General features: G+C 38.8%; 1 protein-coding gene across 1 annotated transcript; it reads right to left on the reverse strand.

The window, feature by feature from the left end:
- Nucleotides 1–1,201: 1,201 nt before the first annotated feature.
- On the reverse strand, nucleotides 1,202–24,454 carry LOC6577168 (zinc finger protein sens). Its single transcript, XM_002003101.4, has 5 exons — nucleotides 23,154–24,454; nucleotides 10,332–11,142; nucleotides 9,597–9,986; nucleotides 9,090–9,271; nucleotides 1,202–2,412 (listed from the first exon to the last, which is right to left on the reverse strand). Exons 1-5 carry the CDS (start codon nucleotides 23,647–23,649, stop codon nucleotides 2,048–2,050), a joined length of 2,244 nt encoding a protein of 747 aa, XP_002003137.1. The 5' UTR covers nucleotides 23,650–24,454; the 3' UTR covers nucleotides 1,202–2,047.
- Between the last annotated feature and the right edge of the window lie 310 nt (nucleotides 24,455–24,764).

Genomic DNA, 24,764 nt, shown 5'->3' on the forward strand with positions numbered 1-24,764 from the left:
TTCACACACACACAAACACGCTCACTCGCACGCCCACACACGCAAACACATATGCATGTGTGAGGTAGAGCTTCTTCATTCGCCATGCAGCATTATTATTTTTTATTGTCAAATTTTGTTTAGAGCGAGTGCCGGTGCCAGTGCCGGCATTTACCCTCGTCTCGTACGTGATATCGGATGCCCGTGAACGGACACTTCAGGGAATACGTATACGAGTGCCGTACGTATCCGTACACGAGTCTCTTCCACTTATGACTCTTTAATCATGTGGAGTTTTTGCATATTCAAAGCGCACTCCACATTGGACATTTCCATTTATTCTATCAAACAAATTTCTTTCTGCTGGCCAAAAACAAAGGAATTGGCAGCGCAGCAAGCAGGTGTCATAGCTAAAAGAAGAAGAAGAAGCAAAGAGATGTCGTGCTCATACATTTTTAACTCTTTCATTGACAGCTCGACTTGCGGTTTTGATATGCAAAGCCAAATTTCTATATTGATAATTGCTCTTAAGGGAGCTCCTTCCAATACAGGCCAAATAAAGTATGAATATTAAAAAAAGTAAAATATGTCCAAGCGTCAGAGTTAACTTCAGAAAAAAATTTATATATTATTAATATTTTATAAAATAAATAATAATATTATTATTGGCATTTATTATATTTATAAAACATAACAACATTCAACTGTATCTCATGCATTAATTACTGAAATGTTATTAAAAAAAAAAAAATAAGTAAATAAATACTACATATTATATTAATGAAATTACTTTATAACTGGCTCAGAAAAATAAAATTCTTGTTGATTATTAAATTCCAAATTCAATAACAAGGCAGTAAGAGCATAAAATGCAAATAGAAAATATGTAATAATCCAAATACTTAATAATAATAATATTTATTAATAAATAAATTTGCTTTAATTTTTTTATTCCTTACTTTTATTGTTATTATTTCTCTGAGAATAAATGGAGTAAAATACCATTTTCCCCATTCTTTGCCCATAAGTAGCCCAATATTAATTAAAATACTTGATGATATTTAGTTTTAATTGCTTAATAAATTTAATTTATTGGAAAACATAAAAATACTTAAAATGTATGTTAGATTTTTACGTTGCTTTTGTTTCTTTTTTTGCTGTGATTTTTCTTTAATTTTTCTTTGTATTTTTTGAACATTAAAATGAAAATATATTTATTTAGCATTCATATTTTTACATACATACACACATATGCATAAATAAGTTAAAAATTCATTAATTAGACTAAATTCATTGGAATGATATAATATCAAAATAGCGTTTAAAATTTCACAACTATCTAGAAGCGAAAATGTGGAACATTTTTAATAATTATTATTAATATTTGGTTTATTCTTAATTTTTTGGGTTTCTTTAATTACATTTTACAGTTAGTACACGCACGATTCATGGCCTCGATTTGCATTTTGATTTTTGGCGCCTTTTAGCATTTAATTTTCAATTTTGTATATATATTCCATGTGTAGCAGCTAAGAAGATATACGTACATATATATGTGTATATACATATATTTTTAATCGTTAAATTCCATGTATAATAATCCAAATACAATCACACACACATACAGACAAACATATCGAATATGCATATATTTATATATAATTTACAAAAAAAAAAAAAAAAAACAATTGAAATTTCTTTATAGTTTCCGTGTGCTGAGGGAGTGAGATAGAGAGAGAGAGAGAGACATAGAGAGAGAGAGAGAAGGGGAGCTAGAGTTTGAGTTATTTGATTTAACTGTTCTTTGGTATATAGTTTATTATGGTATGTGGTATGTAACTACTTGTTATATTCTTCTTCTTTTTGTTATTTTCTTTTCTTTTTGGCAACAAGGGAAAGTTCTGTTCAGTTGCTTGCGGCTTAAACTACTCAAATTTCATTAACGGCAAATGGAAATGCCAGCTATTGCACAATGATTCCGGCTAGTTGGAACTGGAACTGGAACTGCTACTGACACTGGAACTGGAACTGGAACTGCCACTGGTACTGGCACCGGCTCTGTTTGCTGTTATGCCAGCAGCGACACCTTCTGGCAGTTCATCGAGTTAACCGGAGTCCCGTTCACGGCTGTCTGTCCCGTCGGTTGAGCTGGCGCCTGGCTGATGCCGATATTCTGTCCGGGCGCTGCATTTAGCTCGGCTGCAGCCGCAGCCGCTGCGGCGGCTGACATGAAGTCCACCTTGCCCAGGTGCACGCGCAGATCCGTGTGCTGGGTCTCCTTGTGCCGGCGCAGATCCACCTTGCGCTGGAAGGACTTGTGGCAGAGCTTGCAGGAGAAGGGCTTGTAGCCCGTGTGCTTGCGGGAGTGGGTGATCAGGTTGGAGCTCTGGCTGAACGCCTTGCCGCACACCTGGCACTTGTGCGGTTTCTCACCTGCAATAAAAATGAAAGAGATAGAGAAAGAGAGAGAAGGGGTTAGTGAGTGGAAACTAAAATCGATAGGCGATTTTGCACTGGTGCATTTCGCATTTCGTACTTCGCATGCACAGCCAAGCAAGCAGTGCGCGCCATTTTAGGCAGCTTTGCTTTCATGACCAAGTACCCGGCCAACAATCCACCCCCATGCAACCCCCCGCAAAGTCTGTGCGGCGAGACAACCCCCACAGCACGCAGCCTCTGCGCTCGACGCTCTGTAAGTCTTCGTCGCCAGCAATGGCGTCGACGTTGCCGAAAAACCACAGCGACAACTCGACCCCAGCCCCATGCACCACACTCTGTCCCCCCCCTTCCACTCCTGGCTATGTCCCTGCCTCTGTGTCTGTCTCTTTGCCACACACATTGAGTTTTTAAATTTCTACTTTTTGGTTCATCTGTGTGGTGTTTTGTGGTTTTGCAGCACTTAAAGCCAGCAACCACATAAAAATCCACAAAATTTCTATGAAAACTTTTTTTTTTTTTAAGCATTTTTACATCAATTTTGTTGTGCCTTCAAGTTCTTCCTTTTCTGTTTCTTTTTATGGTCATTTCAAGCGCATTTTTATACTGTTTAATTTTTCATCAGAGATTTCCGGCTGGCTCACCCTAATTGAAGTTCTCTTCTTCTGGTTCCTTAGCCATTTTGTGGCTAGTCGGCGAAATTTCATTTCAGATTTGATTCCCACTTATCAAAAGTTGGAAATCTAATCAGTTTATGGTTTTTTGCTGTTATAGCTATATATCAAATATTTTAATTCCAACTTAAGTATTAATAAATGCTTAGGATATTATTCAAAGATATGACTGAGAAAGTTCAAAAAGTACTCTTTAACAAAATTTTAAGGTAATGTTTTTAAAAATATTTATATAACCTTGTTAATACATACAAAGTAAAAAATTTGCTATAATTGTATATATATTTAATATATAAAATTAAGTTTTTCTTTTTCTTTTAGTGCATCAATATATACATAGTATGTATTACAAACTGAAGTATTTATAATTTTATTTACTATAGAAATCTTTTTTTTTTTTTAATATTATTTTATTTCCTAATTTATTATTTTTAGTTATCATGGTTATATATCAAATATATGTATTAATTCCAGCTCAAATACTGATGAATGCTTAGTAAATTATTTTTAAATATTTTTCAGATTGCTACGGCATATTTTGTTAATCTGTTTAATCAATCTTTTATTGAGTATTCGTGGATCGATATTGTTATTGGCTTTTGGTTTAGTTTTATAAAAAAATATATTTATTGTATTAAACTTCATTTCCGCCTCCCAAATGTTCAGTTGCTTGCTTTTTTCAGTGTAATTATAACTTATATTTATATAAATATAAATACATACATATATTTATAAGTATGGAATACTGTTTGTTTTTCTTTGGAATGCAATCAAATTGTACACTCTATATATGTATATACTATATATGCATAACACAATATATACATATATAGGTATGTAACAAACTTAACACATTGTCTATTTTTTATGATCTTTCTAATGGAGCCTCACAATTATTGTGTGAGCTTATCTTGGCTAGTAGAGATAATGTCATAGACAGCGATATATGCACACACACACACACACACACACACAGACTTTGGCTACAAAATGTTAACTTGAGTTTGAAATTTTCCAGGGAATATGAGTGAGAGGCGAGCGAAAGCAGTGAACAGAGTGAACAATGTATAAAGTAAACACACACACACACACAGACATAAAATAACAATGAAACAGACACACACACATAGAAGGCACGTCTATATACCAGAGTATATATATATATATATATATATATATATATATATATATATATATATATATATATGTGTGTATGTGAGCACAGTCTCTGTAAGTATATAATGGAATTGCAGCGACGTGATTCTGAAACATTCGACCGTTGGGATGTGCTCTGATTCAACTTTGGCTCCCGCGGCAGGAGTCGACGTCGTTGTGCTTAAGGAGCAGCTGAAGCAACGTGGAGGCGTGGCAGACGCAGCTGTAGCAGTGAAAATGAAAAAAACAGAAATTGAGTAGTCATGCTGTAGTAGCTCTCGGGTCGAACCACTGCCACGACTAGCTCGAGTGCTCGTCCTTGCGGAGCATGTACTCCATGCCAGGCAGAGCTACTGCGCTGCTGGCTGCTGGCTGAAGGCTGAAGGGATTCTCGTTCTGCTCGAGAGCTGCTGCTGCTGCTGCTGCTCGGGGCACGTTCGTGCACTATCGGCACAAATAACGTCACGTAGTCGCAGAGATTATAGAGCAGCTTTTATTATTTATCACAGCAAACGAGCGACGAGCACTAACGAGACCCAAATCCAAATCCCGTCGGCCGACGCCCGTCGGCAGTTGGCAGTTGGCAGTTTCCAGCTGGCAGCTGGCAGCTGGCAATGTGGACGCTCTCAGAGAAAGCGAACGCCCGGCTGGCGAGCTTTGAGGGGAATGGGGGGAATCGCAGGGTATCTCTGGTTAGCTGCCTGGCTGCTCTAACTAACACGCCAAGCTGTGTGGGGGCTATCTGTATGTATGTATAGGCAGCCAGTGAAAGGGACGGGGGCTAGCAGAGCGGCAAGGGGACTGAGGCTGGGGTGAGTTTTTTTTCGGGTGGAGCATGGATGTCGGCGGAGGGGGTGGTGCTGGGGCTGTCGGGGTTTTTGTATGTACAGATTTCAAGGATTTTTATTGCATCACATTGTGGAAATTCTTTTAAATCTTTGCTTGCTTCTGCGCTGCTTTTTCTTTTACTCTTCTAATATTTTACGTCTGTCTAACTGTCTTAGTGTGCGTGAATGTGTGTGTGTGTGTCCTAGCAGCACACTCGGCATATCCTTTCAATTCAACACGTTTTATATTTCGCTTTGCTTTGCTCTTTTAACATTTCATGTTTCTTTTCCTCGAGTCTCATAACAAAATAACGCATACGCAGCGTTGGCCGAAAGAAAAAAGAAACAAAGAAAAATACGAATAAAAAATTATATTTAGCTTTAAGCGTAACGCATAGAATCAGAATTTAATATTCCTGGTATGCGTTGAGATTTGATTTCTGATTTTATTTTTTTATGGTAGACAAAAGAGATTTTGTTCGCACTCTAACGGGAGGTAATCAAAGATATAATAAAATGCAACAAAATAGAATTAATTGAAATTTATTTTATTATAAAGGCCATTTCTGCAAAATTTATAAAACTCATTTAGTTCGAGCCATTCCTAACCTAGTTATAATTGGTAGATTACAAGGTTTCTTCTGACATTAAGCAAAACCGTTATATGAATATCTCTAAGGCCTGGAATACCTTTGGTAGAAAAGATTTAATTCTTAAAGGTGTTTAATATGTAAAAACCAAGGATGAAATTACTGAAATTAAAAATATTTGGAGTCTTTCAGAATATGGGTAAAGCTATAAGGAATACAAAATCGAAAGTCAAAGTCTTTAACCTATATTGTATATAATATAAAATTATAGTAGGAAAATATTCTTTAATGTATTTTGTTTGTTTTTGCATACCTAAATATTTTTTCAATTTATCTCTGTATAATTACAAAATATATATATTTTTTCATGTAACCAAAGTCTGTTGGCTTATAACTGAAGCTTACTAATCATATATATCATTCAAAGTAAATTAACTTACTGAAAATTAAATAATTCGTCTCAAATTTTCTTAAACAATACTTTTGAGGTCAGCTCTTTAAACAAATCAGAGAAGCTTTAACTTATTGATTTGCTTAGCAGCCTTGACGGGGCCAAAGGTGTTTGTTGAATGTGCAGATGAGCTTAGAGTTTCGGATCGAAATGAAACTCATGAATAAGTAAACAAACACACACACACACACATTGACTCACACAGCTATATATATGTAATTATGTAAAATATATTTTTGCTCCGCTTTTATGGCGCATAAATTTACAAACCAAAAAAAAATCTGAGGCACGAAAATAAAAAATGAGACAGTGAGCTAAGCCCAAAACAAAAATTAAAAAAAAAAGTGCAGGAAAAATGGAAAAGAACAGACGGCAAATCACATCAATGGGGAAAAATCTGCTGGAGCAGTTATTGCCGGCAATAGAAACACGTCGCAAAAAACACTGAGAAACGCAAAGAAAAGCGAAAAAATTAAGGATAGTCGTAAAACGAGGCAAAAAGCACGCACGCAACGAGTCGAACGAGATAAGAAAAACCAAGAGAAATGAAAACTAAGCCAGGGCCAAAAGGAAGTCAAAGACTAAAGCAAAGCACGAGACGGAACGGATCCGTTATCAAATACCTTGAGGTGAAAGGGGTTGTTGCTGCTGCTGCTCCTGCTGCTGTTGTTGTTGTTGTTGTTGCGGGTGGCTAAATCGAAGACGCCAAACGATAAAAATGTCTGAAATATTTGTGTCTGACTGTGTGTGTGTGGAGTCGCCTTCCACTGATTTAGCCAGACGCTCGCTAAAGGCGAATGAAATGCGAATGCGTTGGCAGGTCTGGGGTGGGGCCCACAGAGCTCTGAGTTAGAGTTAAAGTTAGAGTTAGAGAGGAGGAGCGCAGTCGGAGGCTGCTTATTAGAAGGTTATTATTTTGTCAATTTACAAACTGATTTGAGTGCAAGATTTTGCAGAAATGAAGAAGAGAATATAATGATAATGTTATCATAAAATTTGCTAAATGGTGCAAGCGAAAGATTTGGTGTTGAAAAGAGAAGCAGACGCGGCTCTGAAAGACGTGAGGCATATAAAATTGATATATTGCTGATGAGATGATTTTTGCGAAATTTGAATTAATTTATTATTATAAGACGATATATTTTAAGGGATTTATAACTGGTTTCTGCGTTTTAAAACCAAAATTATACAAAATATTTAATTATAAGAAAACCAGAATCGGATGGTAACAAAATGTGACATTCGGAGGAGATTTAACTTATTGAGAGCTTTATAATCATAATCAACCTGTAAAACCTGTTTGTAAGAACAAAACTGTTTTAATATAAAAGTCTTTCAGCAACATTTTAGGCTCTACCATATGAATTGTATTTTCATAGAAAATCAAAATAAAATACAATTTTTTTCTTCCATTTTTATCAATTTTGTCATGGAACTTCCTTAATTAACTATCAAAGTTGCTAAACAAATTCAATAACAAATCATTTATTTTTCCTTCTTAATAAAATTGCTCATTGTATTTTTTCGTACATGAAATATGAATGTTGTTTTGCTCATGCGGTTGCGTGAGTTTTTAAATAAAGATGACCGTCATTGTCTTACTGATAAGAACAGAGCTCTGCCACTGGACTGAACTGCTATGAGTAAGAAAAAAACAAAAACAAGAAAACTATAGAAATCGATGCAGACGCCTAGTGGCTCGAGGTGTAATGGCGGCGCAAGAGTGCGCGTAGCGGCGGCAGCAGCGCAGTTGCTACGTTTTCGGCAGAGCTTTGTTGTTGCTATAGTAGTTATAGGGGTGTATGCGCAGCTCGCACTGACACAGAAATATATATATATATATACACACACACACACACACAATCTCACAGCGCGCTGTCTCGGCGAGTGCATGTGTCAATGTGTGCGTCGTGTTTGTTATGCGTGTGTGTGCGCGCGTATAAAACAGAAAATCAAAATCTCTTGACTAAATTTTTCATTGGTCGGCTGTGATTTCTCTGCCCGCGTCGCTTGACGCTGCACACTCGCTCGCTCTCTTTCGCGCTTCAAGGCGTAACCTAACGCTGTTTGCCTGTGTGTATGTGTGCGTGTATATCTGCTTGTGTATTGTATGTGCCGTTGTCTTTCCAATGCCTCTCTCCCAAGCTTTGTACATAGCTCGACGTCAACGCTTCGCCTCACTGCTGCTTCTTATCAGTTACATTTTACCGTCGTATGTATTTCGCTCAGCCTGTGTGTGTGTGTGTGTATTGAGTGCTGCTCTCTTGCGAATTTTGTGAGAGTGAGCGCGTGCTTTTATAGTTGGCGCTCTTTTCAGCTGTTTTTGCGCTTTCCTATCGCCGTCGCCAGCTCCATTTTACCACTGCCCCCTCCACCCAAGCGCCGAGTGCCCCAAAAACTCGTCGCTCTGTCAACTGGCAAACTGTAACTGTAATTGGAACTGCGACTGCGGCTGTTGCCTTGGGTGGTGGTTAATGGCGCCCGCTTACGGGACATATTCCCCATTATTCGCCATTTTCTCAAAAATTGCAAACCTCTATGTATGCTTGTGTGTGTGTGTGTGTGAATGTGCAAACATCAATTTATTTTAACATATGCGTAATATCCGCAAAACTTTTCTATTTAAGGGTATTTGGGTATATTGAAATAGCTATGTATATATTATTTAAAATGATTATTATTATTATTTTTTAAATATAAAAATGAATTAATAAAGCTTCAGATTTTTTTGATTTATTTAGCTTTAGAGCTCACAAAGCAAGATCTGATCTAAGTATATCTTTAAGCTAATATTACTAAAATACAAATTATTACTCTTAACAACATTATTAACTAAACTCTCGAATTCTATTATATCTAACAGGGTATTACTTCCACTACTTCATCTATTCAACTCTTTAGTTCGTTACTTAAAACTTCATCCATGCCCCAAATCCCACTTATATAATTATTTCAACTACGATTTGGTTGAACTTACCGGTGTGAATGTAGGTGTGCTTCTTCATATCACTCTTTTGATGGAATCGCTTGCCGCAGTAGCTGCAGGGATAAGGCCTCGTGTCGCTGTGGATGAGCAGATGGGTGGAGAGGGTGCTGGAGCGCTTGAAGCGTTTGCCGCACTGTTTGCACTCGAAGACCTTTTCCACATTGTGCACCGCCCTGGCAGAAGAAGCAGAAGAGGAAAAACCGTTTAACGACATGCAGCATAAACAAGCTGGCGGCCATTTGGTGTAATTAAAGCCAAGGCTCGAATTCCCTGGAGCCGCTGCTGAATGCTAAATACAACCGCAAAGCAAACATTTGGCCAGGCCAAATCCAACATTTCAGCTAAATTAAGTAACGCAAAACTGTCCCTGGCCTGGCCCGGCCCCTCATTAAGCATGCAAAGTGCTCCCCGCTGCAGTCGGCGTGGCTCGGGGGCTGTGGGGCTGCAGACCAGAGAAGTGGCTGACCAAATGCCTGTGGCAGAGCGCCGTATGCATACCTGTGCTGGCTGAGGCTGACCTCATGGCCGAAGGTCTTGTTGCACAGCTCGCAGGCGTAGGGCTTCTTGCCGTGGTGGGTGCGGCGCGAGTGCACCTCGAGTCCGTGCGGCGTGGAGAACATCTTCTCGCACTTCATGCACGAGTACAGGTCGCTGAATTGGTGCAGGCCCGGCCACTTGGCCGCCATGTGATGGAAGTGCAGATGCGGCGGATGTGACAGACCCAAATGACCGCCGCCGGGTGGCACGCCCACGCCCACGCCGACGCCAACGGCCGCGGCTGCTGCTGCCGCTGCGGCGGCCGCAGTGGAGCCATTTTGGCCAGCAGACTGGAGTGGCACCATCAGGCTGCGCAGCCGGAAGAGATTTTCCTGTGAGTCTGGATGATAGCTGCAGAGGTGAGACAGAGAGAGACAGAGAGGGAAAGAGAAACAGATGGGGAGAGAGAAAGAGTTAGAGAATTAGCTCAAGTATACACTTAATTAAGGTACAGGTTGTTGGGACTAATAAGGACACTGAGAGAAATTCGTGTGACTATAAAATATAAGAAATTTATTTGTATATAATAAATTAAATTAAATGTAAAGTATTTACGAATACCAAAAAAAAACATTTTTCATTTTTAACTTTAAAAAAAAAATTATATTAAACATTAATTATTTTTGATTATTTTAGTACTCATTTCTTTAATTATTATATGTTATCTTTATATTTTGAATAGTTGCCCCAACTTACCCCGCAACCAGTCCAGATTGTTGTTGTTGTTGCTGCTGCTGCTGTTGCCCCTGGTGAAAGGCAATGGCGGCGAAGAAGGGCAGCGCAGGCGAGAAGATGGGGCGCTGGAACATGGCCGCTTCGTAGTTGGGCGGGTAGTTCTGGCGCATGGCCTCCAGTGGATTGGTGGGCAGAGCCAGCGCCGCGTTGGATGCGCCGATCAGGCTCAGCGGAGGACTACGAGCGCGCCGGGTCGAGGGCTCGTCGCGACGCAGCAGCGCAGAGACGGAGAAGAGATCCGATTTCTTGGCGCTGCTGTTGCTGTTGGCCGTGATGAGCAGCTCTGAGGCGGAGATGGAGGCGGCACTGGGTGAACTGATGCTGGGACTGCCAGGCGGCGAGTCCACTTCCAGTTCGACGGACGAGCTGCTCGAGTGCGAGCGGGAGCGGGATCGGGAACGGGAGCGCGACCGAGAGTGGAGCGAGCGACGCGAGTGCTGCGAGTATCGCTCGTGGCTGCTGTCCGCGTCGTCCATGTCGATCTGCGAGGAGCAGTGGGAGGCGCTGCGTGAACGGGATCGCGATCTGGAGCGCGACTGACGCAGCTGCTCGCTGGCTGTCAGATAAGGCAGCGGCTTGGGCCGCAGCTGCGACTGTTGCTGCTGCTGTTGCTGTTGATTCTTGCTCAGCATCGAGATGGAATTGTTGTTGTCCTCCGTTAGGGCGACGCTGTGCGCCGGCAGCGGCGGCGGCTTCAGCCCGGCGGCGGCCACAATTGCCGTTAGGCGTTCAGTCTTGACCAAATTGCTTATGCTAAAGGGGTGAGCGGCATCTGAAAGGGAGAGCGAGAGAGAGAGGAAGAGGAAAGTGAGCTGCTATTAGCAAAATCAGAACAAACAGCAGCGCATCATCAATCACACTCGCCCAAGGAGTGAGATCCACCTGTATAACACACACACACACTCAAACACATACGCTGACAGTTGGCAGCATATCGAATTTCAAATGTAATTATTTTCGTATTCAATCGCCTAATCCACCTTACATGACCATTAATTCACCCTAATCAAGCGCATAGCAGCAGCAGCAGGAGAAGCAGGAGGGGAGAGGTGGCGAGGGCATGCGAGGATATTACCGTTTTGCTCGCCCGTTCCGCATTTGACATCAACGCGTCGTCGTCATCATCATCAACAGGATGAACGACTGTGTCACCCAGTACAACGCCCAGGGTGCAAATAGTACAGCCACCCGACAAAATAATAGTAAACATATGAGGTTCGAATGAACGTAGCATAGATAATAATGTAAAAATAATAGTATTATTAAGAGAAATAGATAATAAAAAAAAAAAACAAAAACAAAAACAAAATACAAAATATAATTATTTATTTTCAAAAATAAAAATAATAAAATTTTTAAAAATATTTTAAATTTTTATTCATAATAATTACTAATATTTCTTCAATTCCAAATAAATTGTATTAAATATATAATCTTTATAGTCATATTATATATTATATATTATATATTATATATTATATATTATATATTATATATTATATATTATATATTATATATTATATATTATATATTATATATTATATATTATATATTATATATTATATATTTGTTTGCTTAAAATAATTATTAAAATTTCATTTTTAAATATTTCAAACAAATAAAAGACTGCAAAATTATTTACTTTCTAATATTTATTTGCAAATTTTCTGATGCACAATACCATTTTCGACGCTTTTGTGGGGTGCGCACAAGACGTGCGGCAGCCGCAGCCTTTGGCGTGAGTTTCAGCCTCTGATTCGGCTGTCGAAATGGAATAATAATAATGTGCGTTTAAATAGAACATCTGTTCGGTCCGCACTCGGCTAAATGGAGCATGACAAAACAGAAAACACACACACAGAGCCCACAGCCAGGCAGCTCGGCAGCTCGGCAGCCAGACAGAGGATGGCGACAATTGTGGGTTGACGCAGGCGCATTGCTGAGCAGCGAAAGGGGTAAAGGAACATGGCCAGGGGCTCGAGCGAATCCAAATCGAATGAATGAATACGCAGCGCAACAAAAGAATAACAATTTGACAACATTCTAATTCGCCACGCAGATAAAAGTAACTGCGCAGGCAGTGGGAGTTGTCGAGGGGCGGGGTTCAGCCGGAAAAAAGAGCACAAAACGGGGGACGATTTTTGATAATACGGCTTTGATTCAGTCAGTGAGCCAGTGAGCCGGCAAACGCAAAGCCAAATAAACATAAACAAAAAGCCCACGCACATCCGTCAGATATGGATACAGATACATCTACAGATACAAAGATACTTTTGCAGCCACGCAGTTTAATCGCAGTCGCCGCGCAAGTGAGGGATGCTATGGGCTGTGTTCTCTTTGTACTTGGAGGCCTTCTGGCATCGCAGAGTGTCAAGTGTTTTTATTGCATTGCGCCTTTGTTGTTGCTGCTCGCTTCCAGCTTGGCTGCGTTTTAAGTGCTGCACAGGCACAGGGCAACACTTAGCGAAGGCAATCGGCAGCGGAACTGCTCGAAATTAAACAGAAGCGCAAAATACTGGCCGAACTGCTACATAGACAGTTGATGAAAATGTCAAAATTGATTTATTTGCCATTTACAAATATGCTAAAAATTCTAAAGGCTTTAAAACTCATAAAAAAAATTAAAAAAAAAAAAAATATTTGAAATACATTATTATTTAATGTTTCAACTTTATCTATACTTGAATTTTTAATTTATTTTTAATTATATTTAAATTTTAAATATTTTTAATGTTAATCATATGTTTTTAAAAGGGCATTTTCGACTCTAACTTAATATGTTCATTCTTATAAAAATTATTTCAATTTGAATTTAAAAACACAAAGTCAGTAGGTAAATAGAAATGAAGAAATTGTTTTTAGTTGACTTTGTATCTTTATTTGTAATGATTGTATTATTTTGTAATATTAATACATAAATTTACTCATTTAAATATATAAATACTCATATATATATATATATATATATATATATTAGATATGCAAAAATAAATATCTATTTTAGCCAATCTGACCAAACTTTTTTCATGCTGTTTAAAAAACAAACAAATTTTTAAATGGGTTTAAAATCGCAGCTTTTTTTTTTTTTAGTTTCAGCAAGTTTTAAAGTCATTTTGAACAGTTAAAAATTACCTTGCTTTGAAGAAAAAATAAGAATGATCAGCAGATTAAAGATAAGAATATGTTATACACATATACATATATATGCATATGCATATGCATTACAATCTAAATCTTATCAAATTTTATTTTGTATTCCAACATGTAACAAACACTGCTCTACTCTTAAAGAAAATCACATTAGCAATTTAATTTAACAATTTAACAGACGTTTTCTTCTGTCAGTTTTTTATCCTGCAAGCAGATCCTTAGCTTCGACCTTCTATGCTTATTCTATCCATTTTATGCTCATTTCCTTGCCGTGACTAATTTATGTATTACTTGTCCGCACTTCACATCAAATTGTGCTCATAAATATTAAGTAGCTACACGAATGCTGAAATTGACAAAAAATAATTATAGAAAAAGCAAGCTGACCCCGCACTGCAGCTGGCCATAAAGCGGGCAAATTTTAATCATCGCCATTTACGGCAAATGTCAATTGGCAAAACCCTTTATTCTAATTATGCACACAATTGTCCCGGGAGCATTATCACACAGCATCCATTCGAATGGCCAGCGAAACAGTCAAACGAATCGCAGACAACCACCAGCACCAGTTGAGTGGTGTCGCTGTCCATGGAGCGACAGACAGCGAGAGAGAGAGAGAGAGCGAGCGGTTATTTGAAAATCTAGAAAATGGTATTTTCATGTTTCGAACTAAAACTGAAAACGTTTAACGTTCGCCAACAATTTTGGTACACAGACCAAAATCAACCCTGGCGACAGAGACATAAACAGAGACAAGTGGATGAGCTTTTGGTAGCTCACGTAGGCCGACTTGTTTAAATGATAATAATGAGCTTAAGCATCTGGCTGCCCCTCAGCCTGCAGGCAGACAATGTAAACAGACGACACGCAGCAGCAGCAACAGCAACAGCAACAGCAACAACAAACCGCCCACCAAACTCGCTTCCATCCACCTCATCTGCTACTCCTGCTTCTGCTTCTGCTGCTGCTGCTGCTGCTGCGGCTGCGACCCCTGCATACTCAGCCCTTGGTCGGTAGTAAAGTCATAAATTTGTGCACATTAGACATAGCCGTCGTCCAACTGTGCCCCCTTACAGCTCTCTCTCCCTCTCAGTCAGCCCACACTCGAACTCTGGCTCTGGTCCTGGCCACCCTTCGACTCCCTGTTCATCTGTTTTTATACGCCCGGGAGCAATATTCACGCAAAAGACGGCAGAAAAAAGGTAGAATAATTATTCGACACTGCATGGTAATTGAAATCATTGTTATCCTGTTTATACGCCCCTTGCCACCTTGCCCCCGTTGCGCCCTTGCGCCCTTGCGTCCTCACGCCCTTGCCACGCCCCCGCTATTGACGCGCTTATGGCAGGATTATCATTGTTCGGGCTCGATTTCACAGCGCGAATTTGTTTAGCATGTGATAATTATTACAAATGCATTTGATTCCTAATTTTCCAAGAGTTTCTCAACTTTTGTGGAGAACTTGGCAGAGAGTTGAACAATGTTTTAGAAGCGGGGTAATTTGAAAACTTATTGAATTATAATATATGAATATACGTATATAAAAATGTTATAATATAAATAACAAAAAATGGCTATAAATTATTTAATTTATGTGAACTGATAATAAAAATTTATAATAATTAAAATAAGACAAATATATATAAATATATACAAATGTTTTTTCATATTATATTTATATATTTTTTATAATAAATATATTTTCTTGATGTTGATTTATAAATGTTATATATGATGTTATTATAGACATTATAAATATGAAAATGTATTTTATTTAACATTAATTTTCCATGTAGCTACTTAATTTTAAATTTCTATATTTATATTTAATTATCAAAAACACAGATGTATTAAATATATATGCCTACAATATAAATAGCACTCTGACCTAGCCCATATACTTCCTCAATTTCCTCTAATAAATTGTGCAATTGTTTGTCCCCATTCAAGCACTATATGATTCACAATCAATATTGAAAGCTAATCGATCAAAAGTTGTGATAGAACAGTAGTTAGGGGCCGCCAGGTCCATATAAATACTGGACGTACTAAACTATTGTAAAATTTGTGCTTTCGGCAAATATGAAAGCGGTCAAAGGAACACGAATATAAATCGACCAAACGGACGGATGGCAAACACAATAAATATTGAGCTGGTTCAGATATGCCAAAAGTGGGGGCCATAAACTTTGGGCCGATAGATTAGGGCCATGATTTGGTCGATGAAACAAGCGGCTGATGCTTGATTAACGGATTCAATTTCGATATCCAATTCGAAGTCGAACTCCAAATCGATAGCGATATAGCGTGAGTGCCTGCCTTGAGAGGTGCTCAGTTTTCTCAATCCAGAGCCTAAGCTCCACTCCAGCCGGCTTTAGATGAGGATTGCGTGCTCAAACATACAACAGTTGCAGTTGTTGTTGCCTCTAACTCTCACTGTGGCTCTGGCTATCAGCAACTGTTACTCTGCTGTCGGTGTGGGCGCTTTGAAGCGTCTCGAAACGATTGCAAATAAGCCAAGCGCAATTACAAATTACATATTTACTTTATTTACCTTTACACACTACAAATCAATCGCCACAAATGCCAATGCCAATCCAATAGTCCCACCGTTCCTTCCGCCCCCGTGTCTATGTCGAGTCCAGTCGCTCGACTGGCTTATCGCTGGTGCCATAAATCAGAAGGCTATCTAAACTTTAGACTCTATTTTTTTTCCTCTGCTGATAAATGACATTTAATTGGTGCTCGCACAGACCCCAGCACATTTTCACTTTTCAAAAAAATTAAAATAAAAATCATTTATAAATATACATATGAACATATTGATTATATCAGATTCACACATTCCTTGAGATCATAAACCAAAAATTCAAACTCAAATTCGTTTTCAGTTACCATTTCAATATTATCTCTTGGTTTTGCAGAGTTCCTGCCTTTTTTTTATGATACTCGGTAGAAGCTTCTTTATTTGCTTAAATATTTTTGTGATTTTTTTGCTGGAACTTATCGATAACAAGGGCTATAGAGAAATATAAAACACAATTGCGCCTATATAATGATAGAGACCACAATTTCCCTTTATTGACCAATATAAAAAAAAGCTTATCGAGTGTACTCAAAATATCATTGGATACACTTTAGCCCACTGGGTCTGCGACTATTTTAAGCATAGTTCCCATTCGAGTTCGGTTTCGACATAACTACAGTTAGCATAGACCTAGATTCTAGTTTTCTGGGCGGCCGGGGTAGATAGTTAATTTTGTATATTACGTTTTAGTACCAGGATCCAATTTTAGCCAGGGTTGTAAACTGTCTGTCTGGGAGTTGATATCGCAGCCATAAGCTGATATCGACTGGTAGCGTTTATGACGCTCGACTGCGATATATAGCAATATCCTATAGAAATCGCAGTACTTCACACCTGAATGGTGAAATAAAGCATAGTTGGCGGAGTAAAGGTTACACAAGGTCTTGCAAAATGTTGGGCAAAGCAAAACAACTGGGTATTACAAAGTAAATGTATGTGCTATATCAGCAGTGTATTAGGCATCGTTGCATTGCAAACTGAGAACCTGAACGAGCAGAAGGTATCTTACAGTCATTAAATCTTAAGATCTATTCTTTTCTTTTATGTATGTATAATTTGTAAATAGAGAGGGGTATGTTTATGTAGCAATAGTTGGAACCGTTTTTAGTATGATATATGTAATACCAGATCAGGTAGATCATATATAACTAAATCTAAATTCCTTTTCATTAATATGATTGAATATATTTATCTCATTGCTCAACATATGGACAATACCATATTATATTATTTTGGTGTCTACATCTATACATAAACCCTATTTCATATTTGAGAATGTGATCTCTGCACTTCGGCAGATTTCTATAAAATTACTATTTATGTTATAGAGTAGATATTGTGACATACGATATCTAGATATGAATAACTTTTTTATAATAAATAATATTCATCACCCTCATCTGAGACTTATCCCTCCCATACTCTCTTAGCACCTTGACAATCCTTTATGATATTTACATAGATATTAAATTTTACAATCTGGTTATTTTTTGGGATTCTAAAATCTGTTCCAATTGAGACTGTTTGGAACGTGACGAAAAAGTGTTAGGTGTGATTAAAAAAGGGTTTTTCACAGTTGAAATTGATTTTTCTTTGTCAAATATGGCAAAGATAAAGATAAACTTGGCAAATATAATCGCATCATAAATAAAAGTGGACTGTTTTTTAATTTGGCATCAACTAGGACAGAGTCTATCCCTTTTCTCTTTCTCTCTGTCTCTCTCTTTATTTGCGGTCGGCTCAACGAACTTGTTGTTGTTGTTGTTGTGTACTTATCGGTTGTTGTTTGGTCGGTTTTACGATACTTTTACTCTTTCAATTTTACAACTGGGCGAGGATATTGACATGTTTAGATGTCGTTACCTATTTACTTTCGGATCGTAAATCATAAAGCGTGTGCGGTGTGCGGTGTGCGTAGCTATTAGCGATTGGCTATCTGACATAAACGAGCGACCACAACAACAGCAACAACATGCAACGGCAACGGCAACGGCAACGGCAGCAGGAACAGCTACAAATGTATCTTGCAGATACATAGATACATGCTCTACATATATGCGTAGACAAGGGCTGACTGCCCCTTTTTGGTATCTTTATAGATTTACAATGCCCAATTTTCGTCTACTTGGGAGAAGTTGAAAGATATATGACAGCCGTTGAGCGCATATTCGATGAGTTGCCAATGATTACGACGTGCGCCATAAATATTTCATAAATATTGCTCTGATTTTCGTTGCGACAATTTGTTATTGATCAATAATATACGAGTGCCAAAGGTAGCCAACACCGTTAGCTGCAATAGACAGGTACACTGGAAAAACAGTCGAATCGATATTTGGGATTTCATTAGAAACCTCTTTAAATGGAGTTTAAAATGAAAAAGAAACTTTTCACATCGATTTGTTTTTGTTTTTTTTTTTTTTATAATTATGATTGTAAACGTAAACGTAAACGTAAAGCGTACAAAATATACAAAAGTTTTGTATTATAACTTTAATAAAAAACACAAAATTAATAATAAAGAAAATTAATTAATTAATTTGAAATAATAAAAGTACAAATAAAATGAAAAAAAAAAATAAAAATAAAAATAAATAAATAAATAAATAAAATAAATAAATAAATGTATGTATATGAAATTTATTTTTGTAATTTATGTATATCTAAAAATTATTTATTTTATTTATTTTTTTTTTTATTAATAATTTACAAATTTATATTAAAATTCGCATCAATATTCTATAATTGTTTGTATGTCCATTTTACCTTTATTACTAAATTATGACCAAATTCTCAACAGTCCAAAATGATTCTCATGCCTCAGCTATCTAATAATCAGTTTTTTGCTCAGTGTGCATGCATTGCCCGTGCCAGGCCAAAGGGCTGTTCAGTTCGAGTCGCCTGTTCGAATGCCCTATAAGCGCGACACGTGTTCATCTTTTTATACCCTGAACCCATTGAAAATGGGAAATCAGGGTATAATGGTTTTGTGAAAAGTATGTAACAGGCAGAAGGAATTATCGCAGACCCCACAAAGTATATATATTCTTGATCAGGACGACGCGCTGAGTCGATATAGCCCTGTCCGTCTGTCCGTCCGTCCGTCCGTCCGTACGTATGAGCAAAAGGATCTCAGAAGATATAAGAGCTGGAGAGCTGAAATTTAGCATGCATACTCGTGTATACCATAGGCAGTGCAATTTTATCTTATTTTTTCGATAACTCGTCCGATAACATTTTTATCGAGAATAATCGAAAAATCGACATTGTTTTTTCAGTCTAATTGGAATACTTATAGACCTGGAGACTTAAAGTCTGTAGTCTACAAAAGAAATTATTCAACAAATAAATTCTCATAAGTTAGCAGTTAGCAGAGCGCGTGCTTATAAGTGCATGTATATGTATGTATGTGTGCCTAAAAGAAGTCCAGAATGATTATAGTATCAGCTTGGAGGGTTCAGGGTATCTCCTAGTCGAGCAGTCTCGACTGGAGCCTTCTTACTTGTTATTATTATTTTTTATTTAGTCAGCTTCGATTGCTAAACCACTTCAGATTATAAAGCAGGCAGTCATCGTGATTGCTTAGGGCGTTTTCAAATTCCTCGAACTCGAATCAGTCGTATACCCTGAATATCTTGAAAGAGTAGCTGCTCTAGTGTATCACTCAAGCCGCACTCGGAATTTAAACTGTTTTTACATGCGTAAATTTTCGAGATAGTCGACGCCCAATCGTTTTACTGATTAGAGAGCTCGATTTATATATATATATATACACGTAGAGTCGATAGGATATTTCGATTGCTTTTAATTGATTCGAATCGCTGTTCAATTGTTTGGTGTGATTGAAAATGGCTTAAGAATTTATTGTCGAATTTATATCGCCTCAACTCCGATGCCATAAACCCAGTTAATCTATATACATATAAATTATATGTATGTAGCTTTCTTAGGGGCACAAATTCCGAAATTCCGAATTCGTGCACCTCTCTGGCACTGATATCATTTCGCAAGTATGCGCAGCTGTCTTCGCTCTGATAGATCATTTGCCCATATGAATGAATCAGTGCGTTAGGTTCTCTGATTAGATCATTTGATCTCTGATCTCGCTCGTGTTCGACTCATCGTCTAGGTCTGAATCTCCCCTCTCTGTTGGGGTGGGCGACAATTTTAATTTATTTTAATTTGTGACTCACTTTGCGCTACGGTAAACGTAACCCCGCAACCGAACGACTTCTATGTTTTCCATGCGTTAATTGTATGAGGCGAAAAAAAGCTGTTGATCCATTCCCCACAAGCGACAATCTTAATTGATGTCTTTACTTAATAGGAAATCGAGACGGAAATTACTTAACTGACCTTTAGTCTGGCCAGGTTATGCCAGGAATTAACGACAATTTAAGTGCTCAAATAAGCGACTCATTATACAGATCTTGAGATGAGCTTGAACTATTTCATGCACATTGGGACCACAAAGTAAGACATTTAGATGAGCTTTTAACGTCTATCTAATATATTTAATATCTAAAAAATACTATTTTATATATGAAAAAAAAAAAGAAAAAAATTCTCATTTCATTCCACTTGCGAGCAATTATAAAAATTGATTTCCCAAATTTCCAAGCCCAAAATTGTAACGAATTTAATTACATTTTGTCTGCAGCCTGTTGAGATTTTTTTATGATACTTATTTAAGCCCGACAACGATGAAAAATGGGCGGCTGGTCTGTGGGCGGAGGAAATCCTTGCGATGATTGTGAATTGGCGACAACTCAGCACAGCGCTCCGCGTGGCCAATCAGTCAGAGCGCAAAACACTCGGGAAATTGTGGAAATGGTGAAAAGCTGGCGTTCGCCAATATTTTACAAAACAAAAAAAAAACAAAAAAAAATATCTCAACAAACAAAGCGAAATTCATTTTGCAAGCAAAGGAAAATAAAAACAGATAAGAGAAAAAGCCAACAACATGAAAAGCAAACGCATAGAGAATGTGAAAATGGTGAAGAGAAAATGCGGAAAGCGGAGCAAAAAACGTGGCGCGCCAAACGGAATTGAAAATTCTGCACAGCAATATATGTGTGTGTGCGCGTGTCTGTATGTGCATGAGTTTGTTTGTACGTGTGCGTGTGTTTGTGCTTGGGCATATCCATGTCTGCGCCGGGCTCAAGCTGTGGAGCTAAAAACATATCCGCTGGATACATGTAATACCGGTAAATGAAATCCGCTTGTCGCTGCCTGTGTGTGCTCCGTGTGTGTGTGTTTGTGTGTGTGTGTTTGTGTGTGTGCGCAGCATGGCTGGCAACACTCATTCATTCATTCATTCAATGCTCATATTCGAAAATTCAACTGCGATGGCGACGACAACTGCCAGATACACACACACACACACACATATCACATTCACATATGCATGTACACATGCCTGTTGTCTGTATATATGAGTTTTGTCCGGTTTGGCTTGTCCGTGCGCATTCGTTTCCGTATCTGTGGTTCGCTATGGATTTTTCAATCCCCGATATCCATTTGTCCGTCATGTCCACACGGAAGATTTGCACATTAAGCGCCACACACACACACACACATGCAGAGAGAGAGGCACACATATCCAAACGGAATAATGAATATTCTGCGCCCCCCTTTTCGCCACGCCCCCTCCGGTTGTACAATTTTTTCAATTAATCTGACATTGTTCTGGGCCACGTTGGCGGCTTTTTGGCCATTGCCAGAAATGCAATATTTTAAAATCTCACATTATTCAAATAATTTTTACAAAAATTTACTGCAATCGAGTGTGTGTGTATGTAGGAGAGAGAGAGAGAGAGAGAGAGAGAGAGAGAGATCTGTGGCAATATTTTTAATTAACTTGGGAATATGAAATGTGGCCTTTGGGAAAAGCTTTCGGTTGGGCGCATCAGATGCATTGCCAAAGGACTGAGTTGAAGCTTAGCATAAATATGGAGACGGGTCTTAAAAGTGAACTATATACATATATAGAAAACCATAATATATATACAGATAATAAAAAGAAAGCGAGTAAACAAATATTAATAAAATATGAATCCTCTTACAATTCGAGAGATTCCTTAATAAAGAACAAGTTTGTCTAATAAGATTAAGTTTAAGTAAAAAATATGATATCTATCTCTCCATCCATAATTTCCATAAAAGAAAATTGCTAACAATATTTAAACAAATTAACATGTTAAAAAAAAAAGAAAATTGAAGCAATACAAGCTTTAATATTAAAAAAAAATATATTTTTATATATTTTGATATATGAGTAATTTGAATTCATGAGTATACAAAATCTATTCAGGAACTACAATCCTAGAAACTCTTAACAACTCTTCGAACAGATAAAAATGCATAAAATTCATTTTTTGATTGGGAGTTGATTTGCACTTAAGTTTTCTTCTGTTTGCTATTTCTTTTTTTTTTTTTTTTTTTTTGTCAATTACAATGTGAGATACAATAAAAAAAATAAAATAAAAAATTTAATATTGTAGCAGAATACATTTTCAGTCACAAAAACTAAAAATATAAATTATTGTGTTTTGAAATTTACAACACTATATAGAAACAAATTGTTTAAAATTTTTTTTATTTATACCATGTTATACACGATATTTAATTTTTGTTATATACACATACATTGTTTTTTTTTCCATTTAAAAAATAAAATAAAATAAATAAATGTTAGCCATATAAGTATGCCCTTCGAATTTTCGCTCAGTTGTATGAATTAGTATGTTTTTGAATTTTTTAATATTGGTAACATTTATGGCATATTAATAATAATAATAAAAATATACAACTGTATTACTATTTACATTTCACTATACAAGTCACTGCTTTAAAAGACTTTCTTTTCCAGGAAGTGTTTGATGGGAAAGTGTTAAAAGCTAAAGGCAAAACTTTTCTTGAAAACAAAACTCTCTCTAAACACTATTTCACTGATTTTCACACACACGCATTTATAAGATCTGCACACATACACATACCCAAAGTTCTGTTATATAAAGGCTCTTGGCTTGGATCTCTTGACTTACCGTCGGTATTTCGCTTCTTGGGCAGCACCGCCTTGAAGGCTGACATCGGCGCGTAGTCATGTGGCGAAGTAGCCGCCGGTGGCAACTGCTGCTGCTGCTGTTGTTGGTGTTGCTGCTGTTGGTGTTGCTGCTGGTGTTGGTGCTGGTGTTGGTGATGGTGGTGCTGCTGATGTGCATCGACTGTGATTTGGGCTGGCTGCATGCGCTGGTGCAGCAGCTGCGTGGGCGAAGGAATGGCGGCCATTGTGGTCAAGGTGCTGAGATCGCGCACCTGCAGCGAAGCACTCGAGGTGGCTGTGGGGGGCGACGCGGATGCTGAGGGGCTGGCGGCGAAGGGGCCGCCGGGAAAGTCAGCGGCAATGGCGGGCTTGAAGTTACCCAGGCTGTAGTCGATGGGCAGGTGATGCTGCTGTGTAGGCGGCGGGGCGGCAGAGGCAGCCGAATGCAGCAGATGCTGATGCGGGCCTGTAGGCGCTTGCATCTTGCCAACGTTCATGGATTGAGTTTCTTTTTGTTCCCAAAATTATATATATTTTTCGATTACTTTTTTATAAGTGTTGGTAAACGTTTACAGGTTTTGGTACGACACACGCGACGGCATGGGCAACGGAAACGGATGCGGATGCGGATGCGGATTTACACGCGCGTTTTGGCAATGGCAATGGCAACGGCTGCGACACAGATTTCTATTGGCTTTTAATCAGACGGCACGCGCGCCAAGCAAGCAGCTGCTGGGCTGTTGTATAACTGTTTTGTTCGGCGTCATCGAGCGGACTAAACCCGTAAAAGTTAATCACGGCCGGTCGCTGGGCGCTGAGTTGGAAGCCATGGAACGCGGCTGGTAGACGCCGGCGCCAGCTGAGGCTGACGCTGAGAGTGAATCTGGCGGCTGACAGCGACAGCGACAGCGACGGCGGCTGCGGCAGCAACAGCAGCGAGTGGCTGGCTATGCACTTGACACGCCAGGCTTATGGTGTGGACCAGGTGCGGGGGTGGCTGCGCGGCTGGTTGGTTGCCAGCTTATCGCAACACGCAAATTCGACGACTATTCCAATTGTTGCGATTCCGATTTCCCAGCCAAGATTGGAAGAAATCAAGTTGTGCGTCGACTGAGACTGCGACAGCGACGGTGACTGCGAACAGGCAACAGCGCAGTTGGCGCCAGCGAGAGGCTGTGAGAGCGCAGCTAAAACAAATACTCGCACTCGCACTCGTTGACTTGCTTTGCGGTTACAGTTATTCGGCAAGTGTGAAGTGAGTGAGCGACCACACCGAAACGAACCGTCCGTGCGCCTCAAAGCACAGCGACTGACGAAAGCAGAAGCAACGACAGCGAGCTCTTTGCGCTCTCTGCTTTGGTGAGCGTGTGAGCAATGCGACACCCACCACCAGTGCCACCCAAGTGACTTGTGCGAGCGAGACGCCTAGCTGTTGCGTGCATTCCAGTTGGAATCACAGCTGGAAGGAAGTCTGTGTGGCCCACCACCATTGCTGCATAGGCGCGCTCTCTCGCACACACACGCGCTCTCGACACTCAGCTGCTAGCTGGCCTCGTCTCGCACACTGAGCAGCCTGTTGATTATTGGGCTACGCCCAGTTTCCAAGCCGTCA

The sequence above is a fragment of the Drosophila mojavensis genome, unplaced genomic scaffold (assembly GCF_018153725.1).
Source record: "Drosophila mojavensis isolate 15081-1352.22 unplaced genomic scaffold, ASM1815372v1 contig_36, whole genome shotgun sequence".
NCBI classification, from domain to species: Eukaryota; Metazoa; Arthropoda; class Insecta; order Diptera; family Drosophilidae; genus Drosophila; species Drosophila mojavensis.

Bases quoted from the DNA above. Each gene is read 5' to 3' on its own strand.
- LOC6577168 (XM_002003101.4), bottom strand. From the start codon at position 23,649: ATGAACGTTGGCAAGATGCAAGCGCCTACAGGCCCGCATCAGCATCTG. The intron at 11,143-23,153 runs GTAAGTCAAGAG...TCTCCCTTTCAG, and splicing joins CAAGAAGCGAAATACCGACG to ATGCCGCTCACCCCTTTAGC. The intron at 9,987-10,331 runs GTAAGTTGGGGC...TCACCTCTGCAG, and splicing joins CAATCTGGACTGGTTGCGGG to CTATCATCCAGACTCACAGG.